The 27,435-nt window shown below is 40.4% G+C and overlaps 2 protein-coding genes across 2 annotated transcripts in view; one reads left to right on the forward strand and one right to left on the reverse strand.

Moving 5' to 3' along the window:
* The window catches only part of LOC124615553 (nicalin), a 118,670-nt gene extending 110,229 nt beyond the window's left edge, over positions 1-8,441 (reverse strand). Inside the window, exons 1-2 of the mRNA XM_047143528.1 lie at positions 8,152-8,441; positions 7,840-8,027 (exon numbers count right to left, since the gene is read on the reverse strand). Coding sequence (XP_046999484.1) covers positions 7,840-8,027; positions 8,152-8,320 — 357 coding nt within the window. The 5' untranslated portion in view covers positions 8,321-8,441. The remainder of the gene's footprint in view (positions 1-7,839; positions 8,028-8,151) is intronic.
* Positions 8,442-8,674: 233 nt separating this feature from the next.
* Positions 8,675-27,435, forward strand: part of LOC124615438 (nucleoporin SEH1) — a 154,571-nt gene continuing 135,810 nt past the window's right edge. Inside the window, exon 1 of the mRNA XM_047143325.1 lies at positions 8,675-8,867. Within this exon, the coding sequence (XP_046999281.1) occupies positions 8,757-8,867 (111 nt within the window). The 5' untranslated portion in view covers positions 8,675-8,756. The remainder of the gene's footprint in view (positions 8,868-27,435) is intronic.

The following is a 27,435-nucleotide window of genomic DNA, read 5'->3' on the forward strand; positions in this document are numbered from 1 at the left end:
TAACTCGCCATTTATGGTAACACTGGGGACAGCTGTTGGGGCCTGGTACTCGAAAAGACATTTTTTCTTTGCCCAGACTTGGGAAGTTAACATGTGGCACCCCAATGGTGGAGACATATATCTCTCTCTCTCTCTCTCTCTCTCTCTCTCTCTCTCTCTCTCTCTCTCTCAATGCTCCTTCTTCCGTTATCTGATAAGGTAGCAAACATGGGCACGAAGCCGTTTAAAGGCTATGAGGTGCTCCAGGGAAGGATGCTGCTTATGCCTCTGTAGAGCTCGCCGACACTCCTTAATTGCTTCAGCGACCTCTGGTGACCATCAAGGGACTGCCTTACGCCTCGGGCACCCTAAAGAGTGTTTTCTGCCCCAGAAGCAATTGTGCTAGCCACCTGCTCAACCATCACATCGATGTTACCGTGTGGGGGAGATTAAGCGGTGACAGCAGATGTGAAAGTTCCCCAGTCTGCCTTGTTCAAAGCCTATCTGGGCACGCGTCCGTGTGCCTGATGCTGGGGCAGTGACAGGAAGATGGGGAAGTGGTCACTACCACACAGGTCATCATGTGCTCTCCAGTGGATAGACAGGAGAAGTGCTGGGCTGCAAATTGATACATCAATGGCCAAGTAACTACCATGAGCCACACTGGAATGTGTGGCAGCCCCAGTATTAAGAGGCAGTGGTCGAACTGAGGCAATAAAGTTTCGACATCTCTGCCTCGACCAGTAAGCACAGTGCACTCCACAAGGTGTTATGGGCGTTAATGTCTCCCAAAAGTAGTAAAGGTTTAGGGAGTTGATCAATCAGTGCAACTAATACATCCAGGGGTACTGCACCATCTGGAGGAAGATATACATTGCAAACAGTTACTTCCTGTTTCGTCCTTATTCTGACAGCCACAGCTTCAAGAGGGCTTTGAAGGGGCACAGTTTCACTACAGAGCGAGTTTAGGACATAAACGCACACTCCAACTGACACAAGATTACAGTCGCTATGGTTACTGTAATACACCTTATAGCCTCCTCTGAGAGCAGGGGTCCGCATTGCTGGGAACCAGGTTTCCTGGAGGGCTATGTAGATAGAAGGTGTAAAACTTAACTGTTGCTGTAGCTCAGCCAGGTGGAGGAAAAAACCACCGCAATTCCACTGGAGGATGACGTCGTCATGAGATTGGCGAGATCTAGGTCCTCAGCGGATGCCAAAATCTCCACCCGATCCTCAGCCACAGAGCTTGTAGGCAGCGGTGGAGTGGGTGCCACCACAATTTCCTTGGTGTTAGGGGATTTCTTTTTGGATTCCTATCACTGCTCCTTGGGTTTCCCTGGCTCGGAGGACTCAACTGGCTCCGTCTCCGGAACTGAGGATGTGTGTGAAGCCCTACAACCAGCTGCTTTTGGGCTCTTCAGCCACTGGCGGGTGTCGTCTTTCTCACTAAAAGAAACCTGGGAAGGGAGTCACCCAAGGGAGCCTTTCCTAGTGAGAGAAGTCGAAGAAAACTTACACTTCTCCACCTTAGAAGTGGGGATGGATGTCCCCAATGGGTGCAGGAGCAAAAGGGAGGGAAATGCCCCCCACCATCAAGGGGGCAGGTTTAGTCTTCTGGCTCTGAGAGGTGACCTGGGTTTGCCGAGCTGATGGTGTCACAACTGTTGTAGCGGCAGCTTAAGACAATGTCATATGCACAGGATGCAGGCGTTCATATTTTCTCTTAGCCTCAGTGTATGTCAGTCGGTCTAGGGTCTAGTACTCCACGATTTTCCTTTCTTTCTGGAGAATCCTGCAGTCAGGCAAGCAAGACGAATGATGCTCTCGACAGTTGACACAGTTGGGGGGGGGGGGGGGGGGGGGGTGTACACGTGGAGTATTGGGATGTGATGGGCTTCCACAATCTCGACAAATGACGCTGGAAGTACAGCGGGGGGGGGGAGGCATATGGCCAAACTTCCAGCATTTAAAGCACCGCATTGGGGGAGGGATATATTACTTTACATCACAGTGGTAGACCATCACCTTGACCTTCTCGGGTGATGTATCAACCTCAAGAGCCAAGATGAAGGCACTGGTGGCAACCAGATTATCCTCCAGACCCCTGCGGACACGCCAAACAAAATGAGCACCTCGCCACTCCAAATTGGTGCGCAGCTCATTGTCAGACTGCAGAAGAACGTCCCTATGAAATTTGATATCCTGGACCATGTTTAAGCTCTTAGGGGTGTGATGGTTACAGGAACATCCCCAGCTTGTCACAAGGGAGTAACGCCCATGACTGGGCAGAGGATGCCGTTTTGATGAAGACTGACCCAGATCTCATTTTGGACAAGCCCTCCACCTCAACAACAAAATACTGGAGGCTTCGTCATGAAAGATGCCCCATCAGCTCTCGAACATACAAGGTACCGGGGTGAATAAGAGCCGCTACCATACTTAGCCTGATGTTCCTGCCATGGTGTGGCAAGGGAGGGGAACGATTTGGGGTCATACTTCTGTGCGTTGAATTGAGAACATGAATGCTTAGAGACTGCTGGTGTTTGACCACCAGCAAGAGATGATTTACTACACTTCACTGCATTTTATCTGACCTGATGCCACCCACCTGACCAGGGGCCCTCCCCACAGGAGCCACCCAGCTGCAGCAATGCCACCAGGCAGGATGGCCACTGACGGGAGTCCCGATGCCCCAGGGTGACGGGAATCTATTCCTCGGCATACATGGGGAGTTAACGGTGCACGCATCAGCAGAGCGATCCCTGCGTGGTCAGGGGGCTACAACCAACAGGGTATATGGTGGCCCCACCAAAACGGACTGGCTACCATGGTGGATATCAGGTTCAACCAAGCAAACAAGTCCATTATCACTGTCAGCGTAGAAAATGATATCGCACAGTTGATGGAAAAATATGCACCGCAGGAGGATGACCTCGTCCAACAGTTGGAGAATGAGCAGAAGTGCAGATCCACGTTGATGAAGGATGCGATAGGTCTCAGCGCATGAAGGATGCAGTGCAGCATGTAAGGCGCCCTTCCCCAACTGGCTCGCTCTTCGGGAAAATTTTGAAAAATGGAGATCAAACCCTACAGGGGACCATCACGTAAAGGCCAAAACACAAGGGACTCCTTTCAGTTGCCTCTTACGACAGGCAGGAATACCTCGGGCCTATTCTAACCCCCAGGCCCATAGGGGGGGACCAGTTAAAATATGTGTAATATGAATTATTTGTAGTGCCAACTTTTAACACCCTCCAGAGGCCTTTTCAAGGAACTGGGAATACTGATTACTGTTTCCCAATATATTTACTCTTTCATGAAATTTGTCATCAATACATCCTTTTTCAAACCAACAGTTCAGTCCACATAATCGATACTACAATTAACAACAATCCACCTGAAGATTAGAAGTCAATTAGTAGTCCAGAAAGGTGTCCATTATTCAGGGTTGCTCATTTTCTACAACTTAGGGGCAACCGTAAAAAGTTTAGCAACTAATAAAATTCATTTTAAAAGAAGCAAGAAGAATTTATTACTGGCCAACTACTACTCCGTTAACAAATTTCTTAGCAACATCAGTTGATGAATATATTACCAATAAAATCAAATAATATGAATGCTACACAAAATATGACTTTTTTTATGTCCTCAGTGCAGCAATGTGATCAGTGTCAGTAAGTACTGTAAACTGCTTTCTGTTTGATGATGTGTGGCTATAACAACCCAATAATTACCTTATAACAACTAAAACAGACAACTAAAACACACACACATAAGAGAAGGTTATACTTATGCAAGCTTTCGGAGCCAGTGGCTCCTTATTCCTGCAGAAGGGATGAAGGTTAAGGAATGGAGAGGTTTTGGAAATGGATTAGTTTTTGGAAAAGTCACCCAGACTTGCAGGTCAGGGGGAGACTTACCGGACGGGATGAGGTGGGAAGGAGGAGGAAAGTGTTTCCTTCTCATCCTGTCCGGTAAGTCTCCCCTGACCCGCAGTTCTGGATAACTTTTCCCAAATATACCCCTCAATTGGTGAGTAGACTTTTTTATCTATCCAATTGTGTTAATAATCACCTCATACACTTCTGCACATACACAAGTTCAGATGACATGTAGTCTATAGCTACGTAAGTAAAACAGCAAATACTGTTAACTTTTAAACAAATCCTTCTGTGTAGTTAAAAGAATACAAATACATACAGATGCAGAGCTACACTGCCCTGGCTGACTACATTTTGTTGGGTGTTATCATGTGGAGTGGATGATGGGGAGCGAGGGGTAGGATTGGAGAAAAGTGGCTGATGAACAGGAGAGAAAGACAGCAGCTGCACAAGATAGGAAAGTGACATGGATGATGTCACTCTAGTCACAGGCAGAGGGAGTTGTTCACTACACACAATGACATGGGGAATGAATTGGAAAGTGAGGTAGAGTGTGGCTGTTGAATGACTGAAGTTATCTCCCCTCCCCCCCTCTTCTTTATGTATTCTGTTATCAATTAGACACTCAGTTATGAAAATAGATATCTTCTGCAGAGTCTTTTTCACTTGTTATGTATAAATGAAAGAAATTACACTATATCTTGCCTTGTGGCAGTTACATTAAGCAGATACAACTATGCTTCATTCATGTTAATTCTACCTACATTATTGAGAATTAAATCATTCATATTTACATATTTTTAGGGAACAGTAGAAGATAGAGATTATGGAATCTATGCATGTTTTGCGACATTAATGTCTACATAACACAGAGAGGCTTGTGTGGGGAAAAGATCAAGATGGCACAGATTGTGGAGCATCCATTGAAAGAGAGAGTGTTGTGGAGCTGATAGCTGAAGGAGTTGGCAGAAGAAAGTGCTAAACAAATGAGACCATAGTTTTGAGTCTTTTCGTATTATATGTTTACTTAAATCTGTAAATCACAATCCACATATTTGTAACTTTCCTATGAATTTTTACAATGCTACTTAACTATTTAATCAGTTAATGCTGTCTTCTTCAAAAAGTAGCCTGAAAAGCTTTGAGAGCAAATATGCAATTTTTACAGTCTTAAATCACTGAGTAGAATCACTAAACATACAAAAGAAAAAGATATTAGGCCTACAGTGAAAGACTTAAAACCTCACAAAACAACTATATCAGATTTTCTGTACTGAATAAATTCACTTGTGTGGGATTATTTTTTTTTTTTTTTTTTGCGTTGGAAAACAAAATACTGAAGAATCAAATCCTCTCACATGAACAAACTACAACATGTGTAAAACACAAAGAAACTTTGTGAACTTTTGTTAAGTGTATTCACACCACTGACAAAGCAATTCTAGATCTTTACTTTGATAATTATTTACATAAAGATTTTTTAAGTAGCTACGATGTATAGTTGGTATATATGTACATACCAGATCCGTATCTTTGAATTGTAAAGATCAGAGCCAGAGGGATAATTGTGTGTTGTGTAGGCTACAGCGATGTTGTCGCAGCTCGCAGTGAGGGTTGAAGAAGTCTAGACTTACTTGACATTTTACCTTCGTTGATATGGTTTTGTGATCCAATTTAAGGCCAACAGCTCTTTTAAAGTTGAGATATTGGCCATAATCACATATTTTGTGTGATTTTAGGTTTTCTCAGTGAAGGAAAATCTTCTGTTGTTCTCGGGTTTTTATGTTCACAGAATTTCTTTGTTGCATACAGCATTATTTTCAGTTTGAAAAGATCAAATATATGTTCATTGACTACCAGTCGAAATTAATGATTCTGTGTCATATGCCGTACTCACTTACACAAATAATGATAAATAATTATTGATAACATTTCAAAACTGTAGACTAGTGGTATTCACCATAAAAATTTGCCAGATGGTGACCTCAACCTTTAAACTAATTGCAGAAAGATAAAAAAATGTTTTGTGGCGGTTATCTACAACAAAATGTCATTTACGCTAATATTTTGAAGCTAGAATGGTGGTAATATAATGCTAAACCACATTTACGGCCTCTTGAACAACTCGCTCACTCCCTGGTGCGTAATCAAGATCTGAATCACTTATGAACATTTTTGCAAGCATCCATAACAACTGGCTCACTCCCTGGTGCATAATCAAGATCTGAATCAATTATCATGAACATTTTTGCATGCATCCATATCTTTATTTATGTCAATACCAGGTTTACACTGTGGCATGGCAATGCTTTTATCCAAAGAAAAGAACATTAATGAGGTAAGGGGGAAAACATTTTATATAGCAACAAATGCTTTCTAGTAGTTCAATCATAATTAACTTGTGGCCAGCATGTAGTGCAGCTGGAAGCACAACAGATAATGTGTTCAGACTAATTCTCACTAAGTTGGGGATCAGCACTTTCTTCCACTAACCGCTTCAGCTATGCTCGTGGCCACAGCTGGTTGGTGGCACACCTAATGCACACATAAAGAGCTGTGCACAGATTAAAACAGAGCTGACATATGATATGACTGGTTTCACAATGGCCCTGTCTCTGACTGGATAGGACAGGATATGGCCGTGATGGGACTATTGTAGGATGTTGGGTTGGGTTGTTGTGGGGGAGGAGACCAGACAGCGAGGTCATCGGTCTCATCGGATTAGGGAAGGACGGGGAAGGATGTTCGCTGTGCCCTTTCAAAGGAACCATCCCGGCATTTGCCTGGAGCGATCTCGGGAAATCATGGAAAACCTAAATCAGGATGGCCAGACGTTGTAGGATGTGACAGGCGAGTGTATCAATCAGACTACCATGAAGGTGTGAATCGTGTGACTGTGGCTGGGATTGGTGTGGCATAAGGACGGACTACGATTTTAATAGACTGGATGGGGGATGGGACACCATTTTGTGAGTGGTCAGAAGGTTTGTGGGTATGATGTTCCTCTTTTGTGAATGATAAATGGTCTGAGCCCTGATGAAGGTATGTTTCAGATTTAATACACTTTGAAAACTGTTGAAAACACTTAGCTTCATACCTCCAACTATGACCCTAATCATATTTATGTTTGAGACTAACTGCCATGTGAAGTGCACTGTGTACCTTACATTACAGGACCTATGAAAACACCATGCAGCACACCATGTTAACTAGTTAGCAGGTCTAACTGATAGCTCATCACATTAGGTTTATTTAAGTCACAATATCAGGCATGTTTCTTATTCATCCAGTTCTTATACCATTTTAACATTTTTTTATTCATATGCTTGCTTCACTTACTGTATGACTTCGTTTCCTCAAACTTTCTGTAAATGGATTTAGATCTAAATGACAATTTCATCCAGATTCTCACATTGTATGGAAACTGTTACACCCCACACAAGTTTAGGATCATCTACTCCATATAATTTATGAATCTCCAGTAGTATATTTGTAAGAGATGGCTGGGGGTTTGTGAAACAAAGTAGAAGGGTCTTAAAGAACAACTCTTTTCTATTACTGGGAGATTTTATTTACACTTATCAGTGAATTAAAAATCTTAAAAGACCCTTGAATACTTGGGACTAATTCAGAGAGGCTAAAGGTTCTGTTTGATGTCCATTATTTGTATTAAATATCGGGAAACTGAGTTAAGCAGTCTTTACAGTGGCTCACATAATCAGAGCAAAACAAACAAATAAATAGCGACAAATTAAGGTTGTGTGTGCTATGCTAACAGAGTGGCGCTGCCGCTAAATTAGTACCAAAATCAACCTCTGATATTCTACTCGACAACAGCATGTAAGCTGCAAATTACGTGACATTATTATTTTATTTACATGACTTTATAAATGATGAATTAATTTGTCTGTGAGGAAAATTAACTCAGCCTGTCAATTGGGTATGGAAATTATTAGCTGCAAATAAAATGACACACCTGCTTGGCTTCGTCCGATAGACTGGAAATCTGCCGAGGCAGGACAAGGAGGAGAGCCCCTGCTTTGGCTCTTATTTCTCGAAATTGGTCTGGAGTTATATCTTCCAAACGTGCCACTATGCACTGCCGTGCGGTACTCCATCCAGTCAACGAACGGGCCTCCAGGTTTACGGGGGCATGTCTGCTCCCTGCAAGGTTTCTTTAATTCAATAACAACATCCTGACAAACGTATTCGACGGGCGAGTGTCTTGTGAACGCCAATTTATTAATTACAGAACACACAATTTTAAGACGAGAAACGCTCAGCTTACCGCGAGGTACACCGTGTAAATCAAAATGTTGCATACGATACACGGGAAATTCGTGTGCCGCGTCCACTGGATTAACCGGTGAAATTATAATAAGCACAGGTAGCATTATAAATAGGTAATAGGGCAAACAGCCTCTAAAAAGTTCCAGTATTTCATCTGCTTCTAACATGTTTACTCAGCCAACACTAAAACACTACGATAAACACAGACGATCAACACACCACAACACTATCTCTCAACTGTGAAGTGTGAACTCGTGCCTTCTCCCAGTTCTCCCTCAACCTAGTTTAGCTTTGGTCATGCGAACAAATGACGAACGATGTTATGTTGGTAGTATGGTCCATACAATTGGAACTTGTAAATGGAACACCACGTTTCATAAGTTATAAATAAGAATTCTAGACTGCAGTAATGAAAAATTCCACATTCATTGCACAATAACATCTTTTCAGAAACAGTAGGCACTGTCAAAAAAGTGAAATGTTTTGCTCCAATTGTAAAAATGCATAAAGTTTTTGGTTGTTGGTAAGAATGTACTAAGTGTGTATGAGGACAAGTTTGAACGTAAAAGCGCTGTTCTGTGTTTACTGTTTACAGTAGAGAAAATGTACGAAGCCCAGACGATAAACGCTGAACATAAGGATCTCATACATGATGTTGCATATGACTACTACGGTGAAAGAATGGCCACATGTTCAAGCGATCAATTTGTTAAGGTTAGTTAAATGTGCTCAGTTTTCGAGTGTTTTACAACACTGTTTCAACCACATTTATATCCACACGCAGAGATTCATCCAAATGTTTCGTTCACTAACACCATAGCTAATTTATAGCTGCATCTTGAGCTCGTAACAGTAGAGCTAATGTTTCAATAAGGAACATCGTTAGCCTAATCATCTACATACCATTCTTTAGTTTCAGAGGTAAGGGTATGTCATACGATAAATTCGTGAACGGGAGAATTTTACTAGCCGTATTCCACGGACCCCACTGAGATAAATCTCTGGGTTGTGCAAAGAAGTCAAGATGAACATTTTATTTACATCTCAGTACAATCTGGTGAAATGACTTCACATGACTGTATTACACTGTTCATTCTAATTATAAACTAACCTAAAATATTAAATTTAACAGTTGCTGTAAAAATACTTTTCGGTGGATTAGGACCTAGAAGGAATTCTCCAACAAAGTTCTTTGAGTGAGAAACACCACATTATCTACATGACATTTAACACACACACACATACACACAGAGAGCTCACAAATCGAGCACTAGCTATGTATATGAGGAAGGTCTTTACTGGATATCCTATAATAGAATTAACACCATACAAAGCATTTTTCTACTCTGAAAATACTATCTCCCTACATTGAGTTATCCCTGAAAATCATTCCATAATTCATTAGCAGGTGGAACTATTCAGAATAAGCTAGTTTCGTCAGCTGTAAATCACCTATGGTAGTAATCATCCCTAGGCCCAACTGCGAACATAAATGATAATTCATAATTAGGCATTGAATTTAGCAGTTAAGATTTTGATCCAAGTGCTGTCACAAAAACTCTGCACTTTCTACTCTTTTATTTCATTGTATGAAGTAACCTGTTTTTGTAGCTTGTGGATTTCTATGAGATCTATTATACTGTGTGCACTGAGTCTTGTAAAAATTCAATGATAATTCAGTTCATTTGTAGCCACCCAGAGTGGCCGCGCGAATTGAGGTGCCACATCATGGATTGCGCAGACGCTCCTGCCGGAGGTTTGAGTCCTCCCACGTGTGTGTGTGTGTGTGTGTGTGTGTGTGTGTGTGTGTGTGTGTGTGTGTGTGTGTGTTCTTAGCATAAGTTTACTTTAAATAGTGTGTAAGCTTAGGAACCGATGACCTCAGCCGTTTGGTCCCTTAGGAATTGATACAGATTTAAACAATTGATTTCCTTTATAAAGACCCATCTTCATCACATAAATTGTACAAATCACAATTACCAGTTTTGGCCATGCCATCTGCAGAGCTGTTACAAATAGAAAAATAATGGTGTAACAACCTAAGTCCAATTAGCTGAAACAGAATCTACAACAGATCTGTTGATACATAGGAAACATACAGAATAATAATAAGGCATACCAGCCACACATACCATAAAAATATGCTCATGTATCAAAATCAGTGTCTATATATTAGGTACATAGCAAGTGCTGTGATGGCTTGTATGCATCTTGTATTTATACAGGTAACTGAAGCCAATAGAAGGCACTAATGCAAAGGTACGTGAGTAACCAGTATCATAAATTCAGTAGCTAAAATGCAGTACGGTATGTGACCCTAATCAGGTAGGATTGATAGAGAACATGAAAAAAGTTCAAAGAAGGGCAGCTCATTTTGTATTATTGTGAAATGGTGAAGAGAGTGTCGCAGATCTGTATATTGTATTTATACAATATGCAAATTTAGGTGGATTTTTTCATTGCCACAGGAACTTTTCATGAAATATGAATCGCCAACTTGCTTTTCTGAATGCAAAAATGTTTTGTTGACCTCCAGCTAAATGGAGGCTGTTAGTGGCACCAAAGGTAGTGTCCAGTTCCTAGCAAATGAGACGGGAACTGAAATTGAGGGTAGGAAACCAAAAGTTGAGATGCTTACTCCATTTTCAAATGTTCCTTTGTAAAGGAAAACACAGGAGAATAGCACAGTATAATCCTTATACCACTGAAAAGATGAAATAAGTACTAGCATGAGTGGTGGTAAGAAACATCTGAATTTGTTACAACTGAACAAAGCTCCAGACCCAAATGGAATCCCCGTCAGATTCTCTACTGAATTTGCAACTGAGTTAGCTGCTATTCTGACTATAATCTATTGTAGATCCCTTGAACAAAAAACTGTGTCCATTTCTTGGATAAAGGCACGGTCACATCCATCTACAATAAGGGTAGTAGAAGTTATCCGGGTCGTTCCATGTCAAGTGGCCTAAATTTAGACAAGCTCCCCACTTTTGATGAAATTTTTACAGGATGTACGTATAGACCTTACATGAAACACTGCCATATTACAGCTTCATAAGTAGTATGGTGGGGCCACTAGCCACCTTTTCGTAAAGGCTCGTTTTTTGACATTGCGACTGAAATGAATAAATGATCAACTTTGTTTTACCATTGTTCAGGAGTATGAGACCTGTCTTGCTGAAACTTTGTGACCCTGTTCAACTTTTTGGGTACAATAGCTTAGTTGTAGTACAAAAGGTCAAAATATGGTAAATTCATCATAGTGTGCTATCAAAGTGGCTCACAAATCTTGTCATACCAAACTTTGGCTATACTTTATTGCCTTGTATCTACTGAAAGAGTAATTTTCTGAAGCTAATACTGCAGATTGCCAGCATGTCGTGAAGCTTTGTAAGTGGCACCCAGATTGCTCCAATAATAACTGAGTTATTGAAGTTCGAAGTGTGTTTAAAAAATTTAATCAGTCAATTTTGGGTCACTTTCAAAAGGTCATATCTCAAAAGGGATCACTCAAATTTGATTTTTCTCGGCATCATTGAAAAGAGCTCACGTCGTTTGAGCAGAAAAAGTTGTTTTTATTTTGGAGACTTTGCATTTAACAACAAATAAACTTATATTTTCATTACATTACATTTCTCGACATTGTGACTTAAATGAATAAATGATCAACTTTGATTTACCATTACTCAGGATCTAAGAGACCTGTTATGCTGAAACTTTGTGATCCTGTTCAGCTCTTTGGGTACAGTATCTTAGCTGTAAAACAAAAGGTCAAACTATGGTAAAATCATCATAGTGTGCTATCAAAGTGGCCCATAAATCTTGTCGTACCACATACATATATATTACATTAAAAAATACATATACCAGTTGTACTCTTTATGGTTCCCAAGCCAAATATTTCTGTTCTTATTAATTTATTTGCTGAAATTTGTTACTAATAGCAATTACAGTTGATTCTAACAAGCTGTAATGTCAGCCCATTCTTGTTGCTGATGGAGCTGGAATGACAGAAATAATGTGTTGGTTTGGAATCCAACAAGCATCCTGCCTAGCTGGCCAATAGAATGAAAGTGCAGGTCCATTGGGGTGCATGAAACTGACTAAAGCATGATTTTCTTCTTCTGAGACTTCAGACACATTACCAATCCACCATTTTCCATCATATATATACAGGCACTGTATTGGCTCAGTTGTAAGGCTGTGATATTTCTGAATGAAACTACATTTGCCACAAAAAAATTTGTATCATTGGATACTCGTATAATACAAACTTGCTTTTCATTTAATGACACAAAATGGTGATTCCCTCTTGTTCCTGATACTGTGCAGCCATTTTTAAACCATGCTTCCTCCTGAGTTTTAATGTTTCAATTTATTCTTTTGAAACAAAAATAAACTGGATTTGTCTGATATTCTTTGTACAGTATTTAAACAAATCAGTTGGTGTCAAAATCTGGTCCTCAGTTGGTCTCTGAAGGCTTGCTCTTGCTGCCAGGCTATTTACAGTTCCTCCATTTCCATCACATTGAGATTTTCCATGGCTTGTAGCAAAAAAGTGCCATTCAGCTGAGATTCCAAAGTCATTTTCGTGGTGGCAGAGATTCAGAAAATTTTTGAAGTTTTTGTACTGCACTCCTAACCTATCACTGAAGTAATAAATGTGTGTGATTTTCCAAGGAGACACTTCAGATCTTGTATCAATTTCACTATAAAAGCATGTACAGCGATTGCATCATGTTTCAGGCTGTCGCTTATTATACAGTAGCTGATGCTGCTGATGTCAAAGTTATTTCTGAAGTAGTACACAACAAATGGGTGTAAAGTTGCTTGGCTGTTATTCCAGTGAAAACCTTGAGCTGCATCCTGGACAATGAAGGAATAATTTGCAGCAAAGTCGACTAATATGATCAGTTCAGTTGGCTTACAGCTTTCTTTTATGCATTTTAGGTGCTTGCTCTGGTGCTTTGCAACATAATGATGAGTGGAAAGTTTGTCAGTTTTTGAAATCAGGTCTTCAGTAAAATCCTCGGTGGTCATCTGTTTGGTTTCTAATGTATCTCTATCATTGTGCACCCACTATTTGAACTCTGTGGTATCATCTGGATCACTGTCTTCAAAACTATTTTCTAAAAACTGTTCCAGTAGTTCCTTTCCTGGCCAGGTTTCACAGTGATGAAACATGCAGTCTTTGGATTCCGAATCGCACACTGTTTTGGCAGTCAGACTCTTATAATCTTCTTTAATTGGAATGCTTGCAAGCATCAGTTTCACATTTTAGTGTAAAGTGCAAACACAGAATGAGTGGGTTCCTGCAGCACCCACGGTGATGCACCATTTTGGCCTCAATTCGCAAAATTTGGAAAATCCAATTTCAGGCCCATGCTGAAGTTGATATGCAGCACACATTTCGTTCAAATTATTCAGAAGAAGGTATTTTTACGTCAAAACTTTCTTTCCTTCTGTTCTAATTGATACGCAGTCTTTTTTACCTGGACCAATTCGGCTAAATTCTTCATTCTGAAAAAATGTAACCACTCTTTCTTTTATGGCATATGGAATATTCTTGCCACACTCATTCTTTGTCAGAGCTAATACTCCATTTTCTGCCTGTAACTTCCTAGCTGCTCTTACCATCCTCTCTGAAACACCAAATTCTTGCATTGTCTCTTTTATATTCCAGCTTTGTGATACTAATGACAGTGTTTGCAATTTTTCAGGCTGCCTTGACAATTGCAACTTCTCTTTCAATTCTTTAATCAGCTGCTTATAATCTTCACAATCAGGACATGTCTTGCTTGTACTAGGTGTCTGAAGATCTTTTGGGGCGAATCCTCCAGCAGCAACAATGCTATTCACAATTGCCTCTTGAGCTTTGCTTATTGTTCGTTTTGCGTAACCTTTCACATCCGTTTTTGATACTCTCTGAAATTTTAGAGAGGAGACCCCAAAAGCAGTTAGACTTGAATCGATTGATACTTCTGGATATGCTTCGTCTTCTGACTGGTTTGAAGTTGACTGATCTTTCTGCTTTCTTTGCTAAAAATTGTTTTCTGCAAGTTGGACAGATCTTCTGACCAGGTTTCACCTTGCTCTTAGTCACGGCTTGCAATTGTTTTGCTGTTTCCACATTGACAATCCATAAACCCTTTTTACCAGAATGGTTCTTTGCATCAAAAGGATTACAACATGATCTCTGTAGAAAATCATCTTTGTCCACAAGTATTGATTTGCGATCAAAGTATATTTGTGCATTTTCAGTAAGACATATCTCACTTCTTTGGTTTATGAATTCCTGTTAGTCTAATGAAAATTTTTTGATTGGAATGAAGCCTTGTTGATGTGTGTATGTTTTCAGATGACATGCAGAATTATCTGCAAGGCCAATGATACTTGGTACTGAAACCACGTTGATATCCATTACACTAAAATTAAATTTATGCTTCCAATTGCTGTTTGTTTCAATATTAGATAAAGTGGGAGTGGTGTATATTTCCAACTGAAAAATGTTAAACGACCATATATAATGGAATGAGAATACAACAGAAAAAAATTAAATAACCTGATAAACATTTCCAGAGAGTCACCCTGTATCTTGAAATAATTTTTACTTACCGAAAAAAGATGCTTATCCAGTAATGACAACACACTTTACATCATTTAAAAAGGCACACACAACATCTGAACACTGCACAACAGTGTGCTTCAGACAGATTGTTGAAGCACATTACCAAACTCCATTGTTGACACTAAACTGGTCTCTCTCCAAAATAAAAACAACTTTTTCTGATTAGACAAGGTGAGCAAAGATAACTTAGTTATTATTTGAGGAATCTGGATGCCACTTGCAGAGCTTTATGACATGCTGGCAAGCTGCAGATAACTAAAGTATTAGCTTCAGAAAGTTACTCTTTCAGTACATACAAGGCAATAAAGTATAGCCAAAATTTGGTGTGACAAGATTTATGAGCCACTTTGCTAGTGCACTATGATGAATTTACCATAGTTTGACCTTATGCACTACAACTAAGCTACTGTACCAAAAAAGTTGAGCAGGATTGCAAAGTTTCAGCATGACAGGTCTCTTAGATCCTGAACAGTGGTAAAACAAAGTTGATCATTTATTCATTTCAGTCGCAATGTTAAAAAATGGGCCTTTATGAAAAGGTGACTAGTGGCCCCACCATACTACTGATGAAGCTGTAATTTGGCAGTGCTTCATGTGAGGTCTGTATGTACATCCTGTAAAAATTTCATCAAAATTAGAGATGGTCAAGTGGGGACCCTTAGGCCACTTGACATGGAATGACCCATCCCCAAAACTACCATCCAGTATACTTGACAACAATTTGTTTTAGAATCTTTGAACATATTCTGAGCTCAAACATGCGGAAGGCTCAGTGAAAGTTACTGGTAACAGGCATTTACAGGTTCAGAAATCTGAAAAAATAGGGTTCACAAAAAGCAAAAACAAGATGATTTGTCCAGTACATGGAGAGCCTTTCTACAGTTTTAAAGTTGGAGAGGTCAAGAGCATCCTGAAGAGGGGAAAAAATTTCAGCAAAACAAAAGGCACAACACGAATCACAGCAGGTGTAGAACTTTCAGACGCCAAACTCGGAGGCTTCAAGAAGCTTTTGGAGCTCCACTCTGGTGAAGACAGGGTGACCAACAACAAATTCAAGCTCTACACTGAGGTGTTCAATGAGCACGAAGACACTCTGTCACTCTTACTGCTGCCAACCTTCAGAATGAAGAAGAAGTCGGAAGTAATTTAGAGTTGATGGAAAGTGTTGAGATCAATGTCATTTAAAAGCAGTTTTCAGCCAATTTCATTTTCTAGAATATTCTTGTCACTGTTTTAACTAAGGTGCAACTTTCTACCATTTTTTTCATTTTCTAAAATTTTGTCGATGTTTTACAAAAATGCGATTTGTAGCTTATTTTATTTTCTACAGTATCTTGTGATGTCAGAAGCATGATGGTGTATTTTTTTAAAAAAAAACCTTTTGTCGAACATATATTTTTGTTCCCCTTTTGTCATTAAATAAGTCAGTTTTCCTGGTAAAATGATGTAACTTTCGTATTTTAATATGTCAGTTTTGTAGAATTTTCAGACTTCTCTTTGAAATAAAATGTGTTGTGTTTATATTCACAATAATTAAAAGCCATCCTTCTGTCATTTGCCTACCCACACTATTAAAATATAAATAGAACTGTCACTCCTAGACATTGCATGGGCTGCACCTACATGAAGAAGTACCAGAATCGTAGTAGGTGACAGAGCAGAAGGGACCAAGGATGATTGATGGTAGGATCCAACGTGGCACCTGGACTGGCCTTCAAGGACGAAAGGCTTTGTGGACGTCTCGGCTGATATTGGAGGTGATGGGTTGACAACTACATCTACATCTACATCCATACTCCACAAGCCACCTGGCGGTGCGTGGTGGAGGGTACCTTGGGTACCTCTATCGGTTCTCCCTTCTGTTCCAGTCTCGTATTGTTCGTGGAAAGAAAGATTGTTGGTATGCCTCTGTGTGGGCTCTGATCTCTCTGATCTTATCCTCATGGTCTCTTCGTGAGATATACGTAGGAGGGAGCAATATACTGCTTTACTCCTCAGTGAAGGTTTGTTCTCGAAACTTCAACAAAAGCCCATGCCGAGCTACCGAGCATCTCTCTTGCAGAGTCTTCCACTGGAGTTTATCTATCATCTCCGTAATGCTTTCGCGATTATTAAATGATCCTGTAATGAAGCGCGCTGCTCTCTGTTGGATCTTCTCTATCTCTTCTATCAACCCTATCTGGTACGGATCTCACACCAGTAAGCAGTATTCAAGCGGTGGGCGAACAAGTTTGCTGTAACCAACTTCCTTTGTTTTCGGACTGCATTTCCTTAGGATTCTTCCAATGAATCTGTCTGGCATCTGCTTTACCGACGATTAATTTTATATGGTCATTCCATTTTAAATCACTCCTAATGCCTACTCCCAGATAATTTATGGAATTTACTGCTTCCAGTTGCTGACATGGTATATTGTAGCTAAATGTATTCACAGCACATTACACTTGTCTACATTGAGATTCAATTGCCATTCCCTGCACCATGTGTCAGTTCATTACAGATCCTCCTGCATTTCAGTATAATTTTCCGTTGGTACAGCCTCTCGATATACTACAGCATCATCCACAAAAAGCCTCAGTGAACTTCCGATGTTATCCACAAGGTCATTTATGTATATTGTGAACAGCAACGGTCCTATGACACTCCCCAGCGGCACACCTGAAGTCACTCTTACCTCGGAAGACTTCTCTCCATCGAGAATGACACACTGCGTTCTGTTATCTAGGAACTCTTCAATCCAATCACACAATTGGTCTGATAGTCCGTATGCTCTTACTTTGTTCATTAAATGATTGTGGGGGAACTGTATCAAACGCCTTGTGGAAGTCGAGAAACACGGCATCTACCTGGGAACCCGAGTCTATGGCCCTCTGAGTCTCGTAGACGAATAGCACGAGCTGGGTTTCACACGATCGTCTTTTTCAAAACCCATGCTGATTCCTACAGAGTAGATTTCTAGTGTCCAGAAAAGTCATTATACTCAAACATAAAATGTGTTCCATACCATTTCTCTGTGCCCTCCGCTGGCTCCTCTTTGTTTTGTAGAGTAACAGAGAAACAACTGTTTTGTAGCAGGCATCTTATAAACAGTGTTAGGTGGAAGTCTTAGGTGATGACATAGATCTTTGTTAACATTTTCCTGTGATTAATAGTGTCATATGCAGCAGTAAGATCCACAAAGGCGACAATGGTGATCTGCCTGCGTTTATATCCATCCTCTATGTGTTGTGTCAGGTTCAAGTTCTGTCCACAACGCGACCTTCCGGGGTGGAACCCAGATTGTTCTTTGATCAGTGTTTGATCAACTTGGTCCGAGATTCGATTGCGGATCATTCTCTCTAAAACTTTATATAGGTGACATAAGAGTGATATGGGTCGGAAATTTTTGGCATCTGTTAGCTGTTTCCCTGGTTTCAGTAGGACCACGACTTTGGTTTTTCTCCAGATCTTTGGTATTTGCAATTTTGAGACACAGGTGTTCATCATATCTAGAATCCACTTCTTGGTTTCTGGTCCAAACATTTTTATCTGTTCCATCCTCAAGTCATTTAACCCCGCAGCTTTATTGTTCTTCATTGAGCATATTGCAGTTTCTAATTCTTCTAATGAAAGTGGTGTGCCAATATAGTTATTTTCCTCAGTAATTCTCTGGATCTTTGGCGTTATCAATTTTTTATTAACTTTGCCATTCAGCTGTAACTGATATGCTATCTGGTTAGGTGTGATATCAGAAATGGCTGAGGAAATAGCTGTTGGGTCGTTTCCAAGGTTCTTCATCAATTGCCATGCCTTTCTACTATTTTGTTTCATATTGAGCTGTGTCATAAGATAGCACCATTTTTCTTTCCTTCTAGCTGATATGGCTAGTATAAGTACTTCACCAACCTGTATTGTTTCTTCAGCAAATAGGTCACCTTCAAAAAGGTGTTCATATTTATTCATAAGTGTTTTCTTTATCTTTGTATAGTCCTGGAATGTAAGTTGTTCTACATCTGTGGGGTATATACCTACAAGAGACAGCTTTCACCAGCTTTATAAAGCTATCATATTTCTCTGGAGAAGGATCTAGTTCAAAGATTTTGGAATCAAGTTCTTCAGTAAATTTATCCCATTATGCTTGTTTAAAGTTAAATCTTCTCTTGGACAGGGTATAGCTGGGTTTGATGACTGCTTCTGTAGTGCAGATAATTGATTGGTGTTGTGTCCTTGGAATTGGGTCTCCCATTTCTTTCTTCACTTGGTGGGCAACATTTTTACTTGCAAAGATATTATCTGGGTTATATCTACGATCCCACATTCAAATCCTGAAGGAGTATGATAGCTCTGGATCATGTACTAACTTCAGACCTGTGCTTTCTACCTAGTTTTCAAGGCTGAAGAGGTACAGGAAAAAAAAGTGTGGCAGATGCCGAGGGTGCTCTAAGAATGACAACTAACAAGGGGAGGCCGCCAATTGTGAAATTCAGATTCAATTCATACTGCGCATGATAAAAGCTCATGGCCAGAGGTGTAATGTGGCAAAGCACCAAGATGCACTTCTCAGCCGTTGTCGAGAAAATCGACAGTTAAAATAAACCATTGCGGTGAAATACTCTCAACGATTAATAATTATCGACAGCGTCGATTTTCTCGACAACGGCTGAGAAGTGCATCTTGGTGCTTTGCCACATTGCACCTCTGGCCATGAGCTTTTATTATGCGCAGTATGAATCGAATCTGAATTTCACAATTGGCGGCCTCCCCTTGTAAGTGGGGATGGTATACAAACCCAAACATATGAAATAACGAACACCACTGCAACAAAGAAGCAAACTACTACCGTCAGGCAATGTGAAGAACAGTCTCAATGCCAGCTGAGTATGATGGACAAGGGTGGGAGACAAGAACAGTACACAGTTTGACACTAAACGCTCTTTAACACACTTGAGGAACAGACTCGTCACCAGTTTTCTATATGTAACTGAGGAGTGCTACTGAGTACCGATGAAATGCCCAAGAGCCACAAAAACTGTTTATTAGCAAATTACGAAACAGAACTCAAATACAGAGTTTGAGGACAACTGTCTACACTACTGAAGTACAAATGGAAATGTCATTCCCAGACATCACGTGGGCTGTGCCTACATGATGAAATCCATGAGTTGTAGTAGGTGGCAGAGTAGAAGGCTCCAAGGAGGATTGACAGTAGGATCCAACGTGGCACTCGGAGTGTGTCTGTGAGGATGACAGGCTTCCAGTATTCCGGCATCAGCAGGTGTCAGAGGCAATGGCTCGACAACTATATCTGTTAATGGGACGACAATACTTCCAGGATGTTGGGACGTTGGTGGATGCTGGAGATGATGGCTCGACAACAGTGACTGCCAATAGGATGATGATGCTTGTGGAATGTCAGGCGTTGGTGGATATTGGTGCAATTCCTCCATGATGGTAGCTGCCAGTGGGACAACAATGTTTCTGGGACATCAGGTGTTGGCAGATATAGAAGAGGATTGCTTGAACAGAACGGCTGCTTTTGGAATGACATACGGTGAGACTATGCGTTGGAAACAGCTTCTATGGCGATGGCAATGACTCCAATCAGTGGGGCTGCTAGTGTGACTGGTATGAAGTCTAGAGTGGTGCTGGTAGTAACACAACCCAGTGCAGTTTAAATACTTCCAAGCAGAGGGGTATCAGCTTGGGGTTATGTGGAACATGGTGTAAGGAAGTTGTGTCAGACTACAGCACTCTCTGTCAAGGTAGGCACTCTGCCTATTTGGGAGGTTAGCCTCACTGGACACTGTGGAGGCTTTGTGAAGTTCCATTGTAAACAGCCTGTGCCATGCATAGCAAAGCTGGTAAACAGATGGGCGGTAATGTGAGTTGGTTGCTTGGGTGCGCTGGGAGGGTCAGTATCCCACAATACTGCCTGTTATGCACAGCAGTATAGTCCCAGTCTGACACTGTAGTGTTGTTTACCTTTTGCAGGTAAAATTTCTAATAGTGTAAGCAGTATTTTAAAGCCAAAGTGTTTCTTTGTGTCTGTCAATATCACACAGACTTCCGGTGGATATTTCTTAAATTCAAAAGAGAAACCAGCCTTCGTGAAAGGTGGGGTTTATAAGATCTGCTATGAGTGTCAGTCCTTTTATATTTGGCAGATAGCATAGTCAGTCCATACTAGGCTCAGAGAACACAATAAAAGCTGGGGATTAAAGTAAGTTCATCCTTTGCAGAATATTACTTAAGCCTAAACTACAAATATGTAATAATAGAGGTGAAGGGAGCTTAGCTCACTTGATTACAAACATCTGAAGTTAAAAAATACATTTTGTACCCCAAAATTTACTCTTGAACAAGCAAACATGATTCAGTTATTCGCTCCATTTAGACAGCGTTACAGCCTATACTTAGGAAACAAACCTTAGTGCCCTCAAATCGATAATGATCAGGGTTAGGATTTTTAGGTGCACACCCATGAACCATGGACCTTGCCGTTGGTGGGGAGGCTTGCGTGCCTCAGCGATACAGATAGCCGTACCGTAGGTACAACCACAACGGAGGGGTATCTGTTGAGAGGCCAGACAAACGTGTGGTTCCTGAAGAGGGGCAGCAGCCTTTTCAGTAGTTGCAAGGGCAACAGTCTGGATGATTGACTGATCTGGCCTTGTAACAATAACCAAAACGACCTTGCTGTGCTGGTACTGCGAATGGCTGAAAGCAAGGGGAAACTACGGCCGTAATTTTTCCCGAGGGCATGCAGCTTTACTGTATGATTAAATGATGATGGCGTCCTCTTGGGTAAAATATTCCGGAGGTAAAATAGTCCCCCATTCGGATCTCCGGGCGGGGACTACTCAAGAGGACGTCGTTATCAGGAGAAAGAAAACTGGCGTTCTACGGATCGGAGCGTGGAATGTCAGATCCCTTAATCGGGGAGGTAGGTTAGAAAATTTAAAAAGGGAAATGGATAGGTTAAAGTTAGATATAGTGGAATTAGTGAAGTTCGGTGGCAGGAGGAACAAGACTTCTGGTCAGGTGACTACAGGGCTATAAACACAAAATCAAATAGGGGTAATGCAGGAGTAGGTTTAATAATGAATAGGAAAATAGGAATGCGGGTAAGCTGCTACAAACAGCATAGTGAACGCATTATTGTGGCCAAGATAGATACGAAGCCCACACCTACTACAGTAGTACAAGTTTATATGCCAACTAGCTCTGCAGATGACGAAGAAATTGAAGAAATGTATGATGAAATAAAAGAAATTATTCAGATAGTGAAGGGAGACGAAAATTTAATAGTCATGGGTGACTGGAATTCGAGTGTAGGAAAAGGGAGAGAAGGAAACGTAGTAGGTGAATATGGATTGGGGCTAAGAAATGAAAGAGGAAGCCGCCTGATAGAATTTTGCACAGAGCACAACTTAATCATAGCTAACACTTGGTTTAAGAATCATGATAGAAGGTTGTATACATGGAAGAACCCTGGAGATACTAAAAGGTATCAGATAGATTATATAATGGTAAGACAGAGATTTAGGAACCAGGTTTTAAATTGTAAGACATTTCCAGGGGCAGATGTGGACTCTGACCACAATCTATTGGTTATGACCTGTAGATTAAAACTGAAGAAACTGCAAAAAGGTGGGAATTTAAGGAGATGGGACCTGGATAAACTGAAAGAACCAGAGGTTGTACAGAGTTTCAGGGAGAGTATAAGGGAACAATTGAAAGGAATGGGGGAAAGAAATACAGTAGAAGAAGAATGGGTAGCTCTGAGGGATGAAGTAGTGAAGGCAGCAGATGATCAAGTAGGTAAAAAGAAGAGGGTTAGTAGAAATCCTTGGGTAACAGAAGAAATATTGAATTTAATTGATGAAAGGAGAAAATATAAAAATGCAGTAAATGAAGCAGGCAAAAAGGAATACAAACGTCTCAAAAATGAGATCGACAGGAAGTGCAAAATGGCTAAGCAGGGATGGCTAGAGGACAAATGTAACGATGTAGAGGCTTATCTCACTAGGGGTAAGATAGATACTGCCTACAGGAAAATTAAAGAGACCTTTGGATATAAGAGAACCACATGTATGAACATCAAGAGCTCAGATGGAAACCCAGTTCTAAGCAAAGAAGGGAAAGCAGAAAGGTGGAAGGAGTATATAGAGGGTCTATACAAGGGCGATGCACTTGAGGACAATATTATGGAAATGGAAGAGGATGTAGATGAAGATGAAATGGGAGATACGATACTGCGTGAAGAGTTTGACAGAGCACTGAAGGACCTGAGTCGAAACAAGGCCCCCGGAGTAGACAACATTCCATTGGAACTACTGACGGCCTTGGGAGAGGCAGTCCTGACAAAACACTACCATCTGGTGAGCAAGATGTATGAAACAGGCGAAATACCCTCAGACTTCAAGAAGAATATGATAATTCCAATCCCAAAGAAAGCAGGTGTTGACAGATGTGAAAATTACCGAACAATCAGTTTAATAAGCCACAGCTGCAAAGTACTAACACGAATTCTTTACATACGAATGGAAAAACTAGTAGAACCTGACCTCGGGGAAGATCAGTTTGGATTCCGTAGAAATACTGGAACACGTGAGGCAATACTGACCTTACGACTTATCTTAGAAAAAAGATTAAGGAAAGGCAAACCTACGTTTCTAGCATTTGTAGACTTAGAGAAAGCTTTTGACAATGTTAACTAGAATACTCTCTTTCAAATTCTAAAGGTGGCAGGGGTAAAATACAGGGAGCGAAAGGCTATTTACAACTTGTACAGAAACCAGATGGCAGTTATAAGAGTTGAGGGACATGAAAGGGAAGCAGTGGTTGGGAAGGGAGTAAGACAGGGTTGTAGCCTCTCCCTGATGTTATTCAATCTCTATATTGAGCAAGCAGTAAAGGAAACAAAAGAAAAATTTGGAGTAGGTATTAAAATCCATGGAGAAGAAATAAAAACTTTGAGGTTCGCCGATGACATTGTAATTCTGTCAGAGACAGCAAAGGACTTGGAAGAGCAGTTGAACGGAATGGATAGTGTCTTGAAGGGAGGATATAAGATGAACATCAACAAAAGCAAAACGAGGATAATGGAATGTAGTCGAGTTAAGTCGGGTGATGCTGAGGGTATTAGATTAGGAAATGAGACACTTAAAGTAGTAAAGGAGTTTTGCTATTTGGGGAGCAAAATAACTGATGATGGACGAAGTAGAGAGGATATAAAATGTAGACTGGCAATGGCAAGGAAAGCGTTTCTGAAGAAAAGAAATTTGTTAACATCGAGTATAGATTTAAGTGTCAGGAAGTTATTTCTGAAAGTATTTGTATGGAGTGTAGCCATGTATGAAAGTGAAACATGGACAGTAAATAGTTTGGACAAGAAGAGAATAGAAGCTTTTGAAATGTGGTGCTACAGAAGAATGCTGAAGATTAGATGGGTAGATCACATAACTAATGAGGAAGTATTGAATAGGATTGGGGAGAATAGAAGTTTGTGGCACAACTTGACCAGAAGAAGGGATCGGCTGGTAGGACATGTTCTGAGGCATCAAGGGATCACCAATTTAGTATTTGAAGGCAGCGTGGAGGGTAAAAATCATAGGGGGAGACCAAGAGATGAATACACTAAGCAGATTCAGAAGGATGTAGGTTGCAGTAGGTACTGGGAGATGAAGAAGCTTGCACAGGATAGAGTAGCATGGAGAGCTGCATCAAACCAGTCTCAGGACTGAAGACCACAACAACAACAACAACAACCACCTTTTTTCTTAGGGTAAATTAAAGCTGTTCGGAAAGATATCACAGTGTGAAATTTTGTTTCTAATTGTGAAAAGAAGCATTTTTTCACAAACCTTTTTCACTTTTTTTGGGACCTTTATTCCTTTTTTTCCCAACCATGGCCACAACCCCTTCCCCCCCTGCACTCCTTTTTCTCTTTTAAATTTCATTCCAATTTATTCTATAAGATATCTAATAAATATAAAATATTTAACTTTCAATTAATGCTTCCTCAGCGTGCTGTGTACATTTGAATAGTAAGCCTACCACTTTCAGTAAATGCTATGTGGGAGTTAAAAGCACAACTGCAATAATGGAAAATAATTGTGTGTTGGACAAAATCTCTTTCTGTGGCTTTGTTGCTATAAAGTAGCCCACAATAAGGTAATCAACAATGAGTGTTTCCATCCCACCAGAATCAGTAGCCTGCTGTTCATGAGTGTGAATTTGTTATTGTGAGAGACATCAGCTGTTCGTGTGGAGGTGGAGTTGTGTGACACTCGAATTGAGTTAGCAAGTGAACTGGTGTTAGGTCTGTGTTACATTACTGAATGAGTTTACTACTAGATTTTACTATGACAGGGTGTCCAGTGCCTGATTCATTGTTCTGTCTCAGGAATTCAAGCAAGATTTCATAGCCAATGATGGAACTGTTATGCAATGTACTATTTGCGATTCAGAAATTTTGTTAGATGAAAAACATCAGCGAGATCACATCAAACAACTCATTTCCAGTCTAAGCATAAATTGAACAAGCTTTTATGAGCAAATGAATCGCAGTAACTTCTATTACGAAATGCGTTTCAACAGAGTTCTTCAGAAACCCAAAATTTCAAGGAATTAAACATTGATTTGTGTGCAGCTCTTACATAAGCAGGGATTCCACTCAGTAAGGTGAAACATACAGCCTTCGAGGGATTTCTTGAAAAATGTACAAAGATGTTAATGCTCAATTAGAGTACTTTAAGAAAAAACTACCTGGAGCCTGTTTACCAAGAAACCATAGAAATAATCAAGGATAACGTGTCTGATTGCTATGTAGGAATCATTGTAGATAAAACCATGGACTCGGTGGAATGATATGTTTGAACATTTCAGTTTTTTCCTGTAGCAGGGGAGAAAGGTAAGCCCATGTTAAAAATGTATGAGCTACAGAAAGCCAATGCTGGTACAATAATACAATTAATTATGGACTTCTGTCAAAAATCTGGCCTGCTGGTATTGAGTTTGAAAAACTACTTCTTGTGGTTAAGGACTAGGCTCCATACAAGGTTTCAGCAGTTAACCAATTGAAGCCTCTATTTCCTAAGTTAAAGCATGTGATCTGCTTGATTCCTGCCCTTCACAGATTTTGTGAATCCACAAGGACCAAATATGACATTGCAAACCAGTTCATCTCTGCCCAGAAGAAGATTCTGCAGCAGCTCCGAATCGTGTTGTTGCCTACAGGTAAACCTTTAGTCTGTTCCTTCCAAGTTTTGCCACTCATTACTCAATGGCGATCTTGGATTGTGCGTGCGGCTGTGTTGTGAGAGAATTTTGACAGATTCAGAGAGTTTGTGCGTTCTTTGGATCTGCCTGACACAGGAGCAATTTCCAAGGCACAGCAACTTTTTTTACTGGAGAAAATACATGATTTGCAGAGGGAACTGCTAGGGTCATTCAACAATTAAAGAGACAAGTTGGTCTGGGGAAAAAACTGTTAGTAGGGCACATTTGCTACTTTTATGGCTTTAAGTTGACGTCACTGGGATTAACCCTGATCAGCTGATTATCAACATTGTTTTGTTTATAACCTCAAAAATACATTTCAAGATAGCAAGTCCACTCGAAATGTCCACATTTGTTGAACAATGTTCTGTTATTTGTTTTTTACTTTCTGAAGGTGAGAAACCAGTGAATATATAGTGTAGAATGTCTTAAAGTTTATGGTGAAGGTTGTATGAATCGTACAAATTTTTACAAGTGGGTAGAGCAGTTCAAAAATGGTCGGAACTCAATGACATGAGCACCGTTCTGGCTGACCAGTTGCAGTTTCAACTCCCTCACTTGAAAGTCAAATTGATGATGTTATTTGTGCCGACTGCCATGTGACTGTGGAAATTACAGTTGATAGGGTTCAAGTTAGTAATGGTACAGTTCAAAACATTATCCATAACGATCTGAAGTACCACAAAACATGTGCAAGATGGGTCCCAGAGGAGTTGACTCTGCTACATGCGGAAACAAGGTTGAGAGTGTGCACTGAACTAAAGGAATGTTATGAAAGAGAAGGTGAACACTTCCTCAACAAAACTTAATTTCGCTGTTATGAGCCAGAATCAAAAAGACAAAGCATGTAGTATAAGTACACTAACTCACCCGTCAAGAAAAAATTCAAAACCCAAGCATCTGTAGGAAAAGCAATTTTGATGGTGTTTTGGGATGCTGAAGCTCCAGTTTTTTGTGATTATCTCGAAGAGCAGCGTACAGTGAACAGCCAATACTACTCAGATTTTCTTTTACTCGAGGTAAAGCCAGTCATGAGAGAGAGACGATGTGGATCTCGGAGGAGAGGTGTGATTCTCCAGCAAGACAATGCACATCCTTCTGTTGCTCAACCAACCCATGAAAGAATTGACAAAATAGGCTGGGAAGTACTGCCTCATCCCCCTTACAATCATGATTTAGTGCCTAGTGATTTCCATGTGTCTGCTGCACTGAAGAAGGCATTACGTGGGAAGAAGTTCCAGGACGAGGATGTGAAAAAGTTTGTGGGAAATCAGTTCAAACATAAAGATAAAAAGTTCTTTGCAGCCGGAATAAAAAAGCTTGTAGCCCATGGGAACAAGTGCATAAATGTTTGAGGGGGTTATTTTGAAAAGTAGAAAAAGTATTGTTTTA

This window comes from Schistocerca americana, chromosome 5 (assembly GCF_021461395.2).
Source record: "Schistocerca americana isolate TAMUIC-IGC-003095 chromosome 5, iqSchAmer2.1, whole genome shotgun sequence".
Lineage (NCBI taxonomy): Eukaryota > Metazoa > Arthropoda > Insecta > Orthoptera > Acrididae > Schistocerca > Schistocerca americana.